The 12,347-nt window shown below is 37.6% G+C and overlaps 1 protein-coding gene across 2 annotated transcripts in view; it reads right to left on the bottom strand.

The window, feature by feature from the left end:
* The window catches only part of ACVR2A (activin A receptor type 2A), a 72,236-nt gene that overhangs the window by 15,692 nt on the left and 44,197 nt on the right, over positions 1-12,347 (bottom strand). The window contains exon 6 of one of the 2 annotated variants that reach the window (XM_087732362.1): positions 4,946-4,969. The exons of the other annotated variant lie outside the window; for it this stretch is intronic. Coding sequence (XP_087588488.1) covers positions 4,946-4,969 — 24 coding nt within the window. The remainder of the gene's footprint in view (positions 1-4,945; positions 4,970-12,347) is intronic. 2 annotated transcript variants of the gene reach the window in all.

Genomic DNA, 12,347 nt, shown 5'->3' with positions numbered 1-12,347 from the left:
GAAAAGCTTCAACGTACCAATCCACTGCTATTGCTCCCAACTTTTGCTAAGGTAGATGGCCAATACGTTACTGAAATGTGAGTACTTGGCTGTACCTCAGAAACAGAACTGGAATTAAATTTAAGAGATTATCTTGTCATATCTTACAGTGTTTATACTTTACTGAGGGGCTAGCCCAACAATTTTCAAATATGACAGCACAAGCTGGGAAGTACAACTGCAACTGAGATGGAGCTTCCATACAGCTATCCATATAACCACCAATCTTACTACAGATTTGAACAACTTCCCTTTCTGGGAAAGAAAATGTGACAGCTTATTGAATATCTTGTCTTTTAGATATCTCTTACATGTTCTGTATCATACACGTCATCTGAATATAACAAGCAGATTTTCAACTTTATTGCCAAAGATGTGCTTCTTTCTGGGCTGTCCTTTTCTCTCCAGTCTACCATGTGAGATTAGCTTGTACCTATGGAAGCTTCTTCCCTACCATGAACAAATGCATCGGACCCATTCACGTATGCCTCTGCATCAAATAATATTACCCTATGCACAGAGCCAGAGAAACATGACCTCTTCTGTCTGATCCCTGCTTTCTGCAGGAAAATAAGTCAAGTTCTGGTGTGTAGGGGTCACTAAGCAGAATTACCAATCCTGTCACCACGAGAAACAGCTCCACCTTCCTTCCCCTCCCCCCAGTTAGTTTAAACCACGACTTGTTCCTCAGTCCAAATTACTACAGAGACCTGCAAACGACAATGCCAGCAGCGATGCACGGGGGCAGGCTGCTCGAGCACAGATGGGAAGAGGGTGAGAGGCTGCTTTTAGTGGCAGTGCAGGTCTACGGAGACCACAAAATTGTACCACAAGTCTCAATATTGCGTATGAAAGAAACAAACATAGAAAGTTAGGTATCGCTTTGAAATTATATCCACGCTGCAGAATGTAACAAAAAAACTCCTAAAGTCTACTGTTCAAAAAAAAAACAATCTCCAAAACGTTCACTTGGCTTCTCTACAGTTGTCTTCTCCTGGAGTAGTTGCTTCTATGAAACAAATGAGAGTACTCAATAGTTAAGTATTTGAGCACTTCAGTTAGCAACATGGAAGTCTTGTGCACGTTAAAGACGTTTTCTGAAGAACTGGGGTTTTAAGTATACTTTACTACTGTGAGAATGGAGACAAGTGCTTCTGTATCCAACGCGAGTTTTGAGTAGTTTAAGCGCAGGAATAAATAACCATTCTCTTGTTTCTTATTAAGCAACAAATACGTCCTTCAAAAAGCACAAGTTTCATAGGCAGATAGATTCATAGCAATTTAAGGAAAGCGTAACCTAATTCCACAAATTAATAACTAAAAGAAAATATAATGTTTGAAATTCAAATTAGAGACACATTACAATACTAGCCTCAGAAAAGCATGAAATCCGTTCGTAAATATGACAGCGACAGATGCTTAAAGTTGTTTCATCAAAATTTCTGGGTTTAAAGTGGACAAACAATACAGAAAATGAAGTTTAAGAGTTAACTTTTCCCTCCCGTCCTGCCTTTCATGCAATGCCAAAGCCCTTTATGAATATTTTGAGCACCAGGGAAATCCCTGTCCTTAATTTGTAATAGTTACAGCTACAAATGAAACTAGAAACAAGATGCCCAAATTTACTCACAAAAGCCTACTTTAATTTGTAAAAAAACCCTGCTATTTTTAAGAATCCTGAGCACTGTGCAGCATCTGGGGATTTAACTCCAGGCAATCAGACAACTTTTAAAGTTTTGAACCTAGTGACTTGCCTATATTAAGAGAACAGTTTGTGGGAAGTAAACCCAAATCTCACTTTGCTTTAGTGGCTAGAACAACTCCCTTTCCTTTCCATACATTTCGGCATTTTGAAGCGCATTACGTGAATTTTTTCACTACCATCAAGCAAATGACCACTTAACCCTTCTCACAGATTTGGTGACAAAAATTACAGCATCTATCACATGAGAGAAGGCAATAACTCCTCAGCAAAGCGTGGCCAGAGGAAACTGGTGCTGCTTACTTTCACATTAGACCATGACACTTGTCATATACCTGAATTTCACATTTCCTAGAAAATCCTGGCATTTCAAAATATTTTCCCACTACCTTACATAGCAACCTCCTGCAGTTCCCTGCACATTTCCCTTTCGTGTTGAAACAGTCTTATGAAGTCAAAACTTCCGGCGTTCTTATGAAGCAGCAACACACACCCCCACGCACAAATCAAAACAAATCTGATTTAAAATGGAAAGTATAATTGCCTTCTGTTAACATAACTAAAAAGAATAGTTTTCCATGCTTTTTCTGATTTTTTTTTTTCCTAAACAACTTTGTTAAAAATCAACAGGCATTTACTCTAAAACTACAGGTACTATTTTTATATCAAAACATTCCTTGAAAATATTTTCAACTTGCTCTACTTCTAAGCAAAAATGCTTAATGTGCCACAGGCATAATTATTTTTGTATGGCTTTTTAAAATCATCTCTGTGGCGCCAAGGATGATGATATAACGTGAGTAAAGATATAACGTGGATATATTAGTCTAACAGCTTGCCACAGCTGTCAAAAAATAAGGGCCCAATTTCCCGAGCTTTCCCTGTCCCTTCCCTTGGGCTGATTCTGGTACTTGTCTGACCACACAGCAAATCAAGGCAATACGCTATACTGCCAGAAAGCTGCTATTTATTTATTTATTTTTAAAATCGTGTTAATTTTCTGATAGCTTAGCAAATCGAATCAGCCTGCAACACAGCCCAGGTTAACACAAAAAGCACGGCACGGCAGAGGGAAGCAGGGCTCTCTCTTTTGGGAGCGGCGAGCCGCCGGCCCACGTAACTTCATCCCAAGTACTCCACCTTCTCAAAGATGTGCTCCGTCCTAACGCCGGGGCAGTTAGCAGAGGCAGCAGGATCTCTCCTGCTGCACAACCATCTACTGCCAGATAAAAAGCAGAAGAAGCTACGCCAGCAAAAAGTCCTTGAACTGACTGGGTCATGCGATGCCTAATACTCAGGCAACTAGGCTGTACTCTTCCTATAGCTCAAAGCCATTGATCATTAAAACCTAAGTTCGAGTTGCATGGTGATCTCAAAATCATGGGCATCTAGTTACGTTGTACCCTGTCATGTTTTCAAATCTCAAACAGGGCTTTTTGGTTCTGATTTTTATAGCTGGAGTCGCAGTCAGCTGTCAGGTAGTGCATCCCAGTCATACCAGAAAAAGAACAGAGGGAAAAATACTCATTAAAGAATGGTAACTTCCAGAAACAGGTTTCCCTAAGTGCATTCAAGAATGGTTCTCATGATCAGAGGGAAGCTTAACAAAGATGAAACTACACATCTTTTAAAAATACGATCAACTGATCAGTTTGTTTAAAGACCTGCCCCACCACAGTCCGTCAGCACTTGAGTTTATCTCCAGTCACGTCTCTCCTATGGCAACTGAATCAGGTGATTCATCACGGACAACAAAGGGCAAAAAAGACCAATTATCCAAACGGGGTTGTACATAGACGCATTTCTCCTTCCTGACTCCAAAATATAAACAAGTTCTCAAACTTCCAGAGCACATGCAAGTTTTCGTTGTTAAATGGTGCAATATCTCCCCTGGGTTACATTTATTCTACAGCTTTTACTGTGAATATGTTTGACAAGTTCTCATTGAAAGACTCTGATGACTATCTTGGTTGTTTCCTCCCTTTCTAGTTTGGGACTGGTTCATTTTCAAACAGATGATCTGTAAAGTTAAGATCCAAATACAGTCAAAGGAGTCGGAATTCTTAAATGTTGTCATTATTCTAAAATTGACGCTATGATTTGTATCAAACGACAATTTTTTTAAATGGCGGAAATTTTTCTCTTTTTCACCCCACAAAATCCTCTTTTTTATTGTACATTGCAAACATATTCCCTAAAGCAATGTCAACAAAGTAGTTACTTGGAAGGAGGATACTGCAGCTTCTTCCCCAACTGAAACTATGTCATTTGTAGCAAAACAGTAATACAAACAGAAGGAACTCTGATAACTCTTTACAGATGCAAGATATTCAGGAAGATATTTAAATAGCACCATTCTATTTTCTTCTAAATTACATTTACAAGGCATTTCAGCTATTCATTATCGACCTACAGAGACAACAGAAATTAAACATTCATATTACAACTCAAATCTTGACTTTTTCAGTATTCAATTTAAAAGCCTAGCAATAATGACCAAGTTTCTGAATTAACAGTTTTCAATTACTTGTAGTTTCACATGAAGTATCAGTTGTTTAACAGAAGTAAAAACAACTTCTAGCCAGTGAAAAAAAAAATCAAAGTAGAGACTTAACAGTGAAAGAATATTTTTCTTCACATAACCTATTTCTCCGAGCTCCTGAATCACACAAAAGAACATCACATCACCCAGCATCACAACATGAAGACCACACACCTCACTCCAACAGTTACAGGCGGTTCACAGGTGGCAGATGACAGCAGACACCAAAGACAGGACAGAAGTGGGCAGGACATGCCGGTTACTTCCCGGGCAACCCAGTACAGTCAGACTGGGAGTCCCTGCCGGCTGGACTGCTCCCGCAGCCAGAGACTGGGGTTACCAGCAAATGTGGTACCAGCAGAGCCCTTACCACCGCTCACACGACGTGGCACTAGGGTGGACGTGACACAAACGAGCTAGTCTGTAGGTGAAGAACCACAAACTGACCATGCCTGGTGTATCTCATTATCAACCCATAGCCTAAGAAGTTATAGTAAATTTTAAGAAAGCTATGAACAGCAGACTAAATTGGTATTTTTAAACCACGCATGCTTACAAATTTCTTGTCCAAAATACTGAAAAAAATGTAATTCATACCAAAACAACTTTGTACATATCCACAGAAAGTTCCATAACCATGAATAAACATCAATGCATCTTACCTCAATCATTATATGAAAGGCGTGCTTGTAGAGAGGGGAAAAAACACAGGCAAAAGAAATTACTATTTATACCAAGAATGGGATGAAAAAACAGCTTATAAGAAAAGAGACAAAATAGTTTGTGAATTAATAACAAAAATATTCATGGGGATAGCAGTACTTTCTCGTACTAATAACAGATCATTTAAAATAAAAAAGTCCATCATTGATATGTTAGCAAAGAAAAATGGACGAAAATAAAGATTATTATACAGACCGTTAGCTGAATTGATCTTACAATTAAAACCGGAATTGTCCATTATAGGGGTATAAACAGTCATGTTACTACAAAACAGTACATAAACACATGCAGAAAAGTAAACATACACACAAACACAAGTTATGCAAACTTATTTCTTGTTGTGCTCACAACTGCACAGTAGAGGGCAGCGTTGTATTTTTAAAAATTCCCTGTAATTGGTAGCTAGCTGTGGAAAATGAAAACTTTTTAATGTCTAAGTTATAGCTCAACTTTATAAACAAATAGGTCATCATATATTAGGTCTATTTTACTAAATTTAATCAATAAGTCTGGCATGTAGAGGTGTAACTAGAATCAGTGAACTTGAAAACACTCTATCCAGCATATATAAAGGGAGATTACAATAGTCAAGATTCCTGCAAGCACGTCACGAGTTTACAGACTGTGCAATGAAATCCATTCTAGAAACCTAAGTCCCAGAGCACTGTTACTGAAACTTAAAACACATTTTAATGACACGAGCTTGTTTGTGCTACTTTCATCTCTTATTTATTGAACAATCGCACTGCCACCCAAGCATTGAGACACCTTCGTTTCTCCTCTTGTACTTTTGCCTCAGCCATTTTCTTTGGCCTTTACAATTTGATCAGATAGATGTTGCAAGAGCATGAAATTCAAACACTTGAAGTATTCAGCTGCCACAGAACAGCAATCATCCCTTTCTTCACCCTTTGTCTTTACATTCTTAGGATGCTACAGAACTTAGGGCCAACAAGAGGCTTTTCTCTGTGCTTGAAAACTGTCTAGCACACACTTAGCATTATCTAAATAATTAATAATAGAAGGGCTGAAGTATTTCTTGAAGGCCCGATTAGCTGGGAGTCAGATTTATAAATACTGTAGTAGAGCTTGCTGCCACTGACAGAGCACTAAAGAACACTGGAGCCCAACCGGATCACTCCTCTCGCCGTCGGGTCCGCAGACCACCGGAGAGGAGGATAACACCCACACCAGGAGTCTGAAGCAGATTCTTGCAGGACCTGTACAGCCTGCAAATATTTTGGGGGCACTTCATAAGGGGGGAACAAAACCCCACACTAAACAAAAACCCCAAACCCTTCAACTGGTTTTCAGAGTAGCTGATCATCTTCACCTTCCAGTCTCCGTGAGCTGGTGGTCCCAGTAGAATGACAGCTATTCCACATATACTTAGGAAAACTACAAGTAAGATTCTGCAGCACAAACTCCAGAAACCACAAGCACAGTTACTGAAAGAAGTTCCTCCTCCAAGCCCCCCATATTTCTTTGCCAGAAACAGCAGTCAGGCAAATTAAAAGTATTACTCAATCTGTGAATCTGATAGGGAACGGCTACTGAACAGAGTAATAGAAATATCTCTGGGTACTCATTTTTCTACTGACTCAAGTAGTCAAAGAACAGACATTAACTGTTAAAAAAATTAAAAAGCATTGCTTGTATGAAACAGTTGTTCAACAAACGTCTTTCCTGTGGCTGTAAAAAATTTATTAGTCATTTTTTCAGAGGCCTATTTGCTATTAAAATTCTCCAGCTCCTGAGAATTATGTAAATTCCTCAGAAACAAGGAAAAAGATACATGAATCCAACCTTTTTGCTCTTACCGTAATGAGAAACTGCAAATATGAAACTCTGAGAAGTAAGAGTCCTCTCCCATGCCTCTCACTACTCTCTTACGGGGATCAGCTTCCCCCAAACACTAATAAATTAGACATGCATGAAAATTTCAGACAGAGATTTATAGACCTTCTGATTTTAAAATCATTGTCCTTCCCTTCAGATTACAGACCACCACCTCAGACTTTTCATTAGAGATGCAAGTATCACAAGTTTTAGCAGTATCAGGCTACTACATAAATGCAAATACGTGCTTTCTTCTGTCAGGAATTAATACAACTCTTATAAATAAAAACTGGGAGCAATTACCCCCTCCCATAGCTATCATCTACACAAATGTATATAAACACACTAAATTCCTATTTATACTGCCTGAAAACTACTTCTAAAGGTTTTATCAGGGATTAGGGAAATGATTTTTATATTTGTAACCAATTAGACAAATAAAAACAAGCAGCGTGGTCTTTTCCAAAACTTGGGCTATCCACAATCATATGCTGAACTACAAACATGTCACAAAAGTCTTTATAAACATGGTGTTCAAAATAAATGCAAATTATTGTATCACAAGTTAATTGTGCCGATTTCTTCATTTGTTCCTAACTAATACCCTAAATAGGACATCTGCGTATTCATCCGCAGTCCCTCAGTCTCTTCGGAGGACGTAAGGTAAGACGAATTACTTTTGTATACTTTGTGAAATGTGTAATTCTCATCCACGCAGTGATATAACAGATTACTCGAAAGATGTCAACCTAAAACATTCAGGAGAGCATACCTGAGGATATGCAGCAAACTGGACTTTATTATGGAAAAATCATTAACAAGCTCCTGAAGGTGCAGTACCCGATTGCAGACTTCACGGAGATCAGTATTTCAGCCTTCCTGTGACTCTTCCAAAGCACTAAGACTGTAATCTAAATGTGGTCTTGATAATGTAGATTATTTTGAATATTACTGTTTACAATGAATGAATAACAGAGAGAAATTCTTCAAGGTAAATTAAATATAGTGCTGTAAAAGCCTGCAGTGTCTCATCAGTCGTTAAATGCGTATATGCCAAGTGAACACTTACAAGAGTAAGACACAAAGTACTGCCTACGTCCAGCCGTATCGGGCGGATACACACCTTCTTGCACCAGCCTCTCAAAGCCACCCTGTACAGGCCTACTCCTAAAACTAAATCAACTTTTTAATAAGCTAGGAATAAGATACAGCATTGAAAGCATTTATAAGACAATGCTCTGCTTGAATCAATGCAAAAGCACAAAGTAACTTGAAGTTCACTACAGAAGTAAATTTAAAACTTTTTTAAAATTTTAATTGTACTTCAATTATAAACTTCTCTTTAGGCTGCCATTCGGGATAGGATACCATAAGTCTGGATTTGTATTTTCTTACCTCTTGAAGATTTAAAAAAAATACGGCTGCGTTTATGGTTTATTTAAATGTAGATAGCTCATTCTGAAAGCAAATTGAGAATTCAAGAAAGTACTTTAAAAAAAAAAAAAAATTAAAAGCTATCAAGATTTAGAACCAAAGTTTTGGACGTCTGGTTTTATAGTGACCATTGAAAAAGCATGCATCACTTCATGTATTTGGTTTTCAATTACTTGTCATACAAATTCTTCCCTCTGTTAAAGATTTTAAGGAACTACTTTTATTGTAATAGCCCATGAATTCTAAAAAAAGACATAGCTACAACTTATTTACCTACTACACATTAAGAACTCCTTATCTGTAACAACTTTCCTACTACATTCTCACAGTATCCCTGTATTTGTGGTTTGTTTGGTTGGTTTTTTTTTTTCCTTTAAACCACCATATCATAGTTGTGCGACACAGTACCACAATCGAAGGATAGCACCAGATCTTCCTCCTGTGTCATTCCAGCTATTGACTGGAATCAATTATAGAAGAAATTTGTATTAGTCCTGAAGATATGAAATGCAGTATTAGAGAAAGTGAATTCATGCACACATCTAGCAATCCAAATCTTGAGATTGTTCAGCTATTCCTTTTTATTATCAAGACTGCCACTCATTATATGTTAATCATTCATTAACCACCGATACATACCCAACCTTAACTCCTTCCTAGCTAGCCACAAGCTCTAACTCAGTCTTTAGCTATTTTTTTTTTTTTAAATTCTTCCTGAGCTCCAGCTTTTCTTTGCTGATCAATCTATTTTCCCATTTCATATAAGCACCTGGCTTCTCCTCCATATATTTTTCAAGTAGCTATAAATCCTCCTAGGTCTGGAATAAGTCCTTGTAAAAACATCTCTCCTTTTATTCTTCATTTTTCAAGTGTTATAATGTTTCTGTTAAAATATCTATAACAACAACAAGAAAAAAAATGTGTTTGGAAGACAAAAATGGCAAAAACCTGAACACTTGATTTAATTTCTACATTCTTCTTCAGCAGCCAACTGCAATTTCCTTAGTGAGGCAAAGGGATAAAGATTATTCCAGAAACTGCAAGTGCACCAAGTAGATTATTTCATGTGCTACAAGTTAGAGAATAAAAACAAAAAATGAAAATCTTTTCCAATGCAAACCATAAAAATTTTCCCATTACTATTTTTTGAAAACAAACCATTCAAGTGACACACACACTCACCACACTCCTCGGCACAGGTCTGGCGGCCTAGGCCAGACATCTGAGGTCAAAAGACTGCCGCAAAGAGCAGTGCTTGATTTGTTTTATGTTCTTTTCCTATTCGTTTCCAACACAGGATTTGTTTTTCCACTGCTACACATGCAGTTGGAACTGCAGCCAGTAGTTCAGAATACGTCTTGCATCTGCCACTGCTAGAGATTTTTCTCCTTCATCGTTATTCACCTCCCATTATGTGATACTGTTTTCAGTTCTAATTTCTTAGAGCTGAAACTGAAATATCAAACCCATGACATAGCTACAAAGATCTATTCACACTTGGGTGTCTTCAGGAAAAGATACATTGAGGAAAGACTACAATGGCATGGTAGTGAAGGGAGCCATACCAAAATTGTCATCAACCAAAATCACAAAGTATCTTTTTATGCTCAAAAAAACTTTTGAGACCAGAGGGTTAAGATCAATATCTCTTCATAGCTGATACATGTGCTTCAATTATTCTTAGTTCTTGGTTCACATCGCACATGACTTGGAAGACAAGGGATGTTCTCCAGATATATATGAGACCAATGAGGTTCATTCATATGGGGTTAAAAAAAAAAAAAAAAAAAGAAAAATTAAGCACATAAAAGATTATTGTGCTCAAAGGGAATACTGAGTGAAAAGCTTAGAACAAGTGATATATAGGAGGTTAAAAGCAGAAGATGTAGTCATATTTTTCAACGATGTAATCCTCCTCTCTGAGAAGAGAAAGCAATGGTAATTCCTAGCAACTAAGCTTGCTTTTATGGACACTCTAACAGACAGGATCTGTCCATTCCGAGTTTTTACATTTCTGGTAACACCAAACAGGCCTAGATCAGGGCTTTCTTGTGCTTAGTGATTAAAAACATGACGCATCTTTGACCCAAGTTATTTCAAATGTTTCAGAAGAAAGCACAAAAATAGGTTAAGACGACACTTATGTGAATCTGTAAAGCTTTTTTTCAACCCTCTCAACATATGACTCTTATTTTAAAAACAACACAAAACAAAAAAAGCAACTCTGTGATCCAATTAGATATTCATAACTTGGGCACTCAACAAAAAGTACAAGAGGTTAATTCCCTTTTTGCACAGTATGGATGTAAAATGTTGGGAGCCACAGCTTTGTGAACTGATAAAAAACAAAAGTGTTACTTGTGTCAGTTATGCTATAAAATAGGTTATGGTCCTATCTATCAGATGACAGAGGGGTAACACCACAGTTGTAATTAGCATTGACTGACAACTCTGGCCCAAGCTCAAGAAATGTAAAAAATAAATGAGCATAACAAATCAACTCCTTGCCATCCGCATTCATATTTCTACCAGGAATATTAGTAGGACGCTGGGGGGAATCGAAACGACACCTAATTTGAGAGTGAAAGCCTTTGTCCGCAAAGACGGTAGTGTTTCGTTTTCAGTGTACCTGGTGCTCATGAGTGAAAACTAGCTGGGTGAGAGCAACTCTTTCTATATAAAAATACAGATTCAAATCTTTAAAATACTAACCCATTTTTTGGTAAATTTGATCAGACATATGAATATATGTTTGCTGCAAGATTAAATCAAGTATAGATAAAAAAATGAAATAGTTCTTTCAAATTGTTTTACACATGCACATTCGCATTTAGCAAACTCACATTTGTTAATAACTCATTTACGAATGTAGAGAGTGACAGATTTTATAAAATTTGACAGTCAGCTTTAACTAGATAGCACCCCACACAATAAAGCAAGGCATACAGTTAACAGCACAAACAAGAGACCAAGAATATGTAAGCCAAGACTAATGGCAGCGGCAGGAGCAACGACAGGTCCCCGCACCGGCACCTCGGAGCAGAGCGCTCTGCCGCGGCCGTCCCGGACAGGCGCCTCGGGACCCGCTGACCCCGGGACCGGCAAGGAGCCTCTCAGCAGTTCCCTAGTCTAGTGACCCCCTTGACCAACCTCTCTACCCAAAACCTGAAAGAAAGCAAGAATGAAACGTGGAAGGAGCAAACAAAAATATCTACTGCTTTCCAATCTTAAACCAAACATCTAAACTAATTCTACCACATGAAATTTTAAAATTACCTGTACGTTCAAAAGGAATATAAAGTTAAGTTAATCCACATAGCTGTGAACCAAGCTCAGTTTGTGTAGGAACTGCCAGTTTCACTACCGTGAAACAATTTTCCTTTCAAAAGAAAATGGAGTTGTTTGCATTTTCTCAGATGTTTGCCCTTTATATTTCACTACAAGTTCAAAAATTTCTTCTAGCATATTTCTTCCTTTTTTTGAAATATTCCAAACAATTTCTTTCCCTTTTGCCCTCTGATTTTTTATTTACTTATCCCTTCTTCTCCTAATTGTTCCAAAATTTCTCATTCTTCAGTGTTTTCTCATTTTTATCTTTTGCTTATTCCTCATCTATCCTTAACTTCTACTGAAAGAAAGATTAGTACCAGGGCATACTGCACGTAAGTACTCCCATCGCCTTCCGGGAATGAACAGAGTAAAATGAGATAACCTTCATCTGTATCTCATACAGAAATCCCTCTTTTCCAGTGAGTATCTGCTATACATGTGATCTATCCATTCCACCATTTGCTACAGAAAGATTTAGAAAAGAATCCATTCGCCTACAAACTCTACTCATGCCCTAATTATTAAATATAATATTAATATTTACTATAGTAATTGCATAAATATTTAAATGTTTGTTTCGTGGTTATAAAATTACTAATACTTTTCCCTCTCTTCCTGCTTCCTCTGCCTCTGTTCAAATCAGCTCTAATCAAATTTAAAGTGGGAAATACTGCTCTGCTGCATATGGGAGAACATTTACACATTCTATTTCCATAATAATTTCATTTAGTTTTTCAG

The sequence above is a fragment of the Nipponia nippon genome, unplaced genomic scaffold (genome assembly GCF_047370975.1).
Source record: "Nipponia nippon isolate SJK-2023a ecotype South Korea unplaced genomic scaffold, ASM4737097v1 scaffold_5, whole genome shotgun sequence".
Lineage (NCBI taxonomy): Eukaryota > Metazoa > Chordata > Aves > Pelecaniformes > Threskiornithidae > Nipponia > Nipponia nippon.
This window is presented reverse-complemented; position numbering and strand designations above follow the sequence as displayed.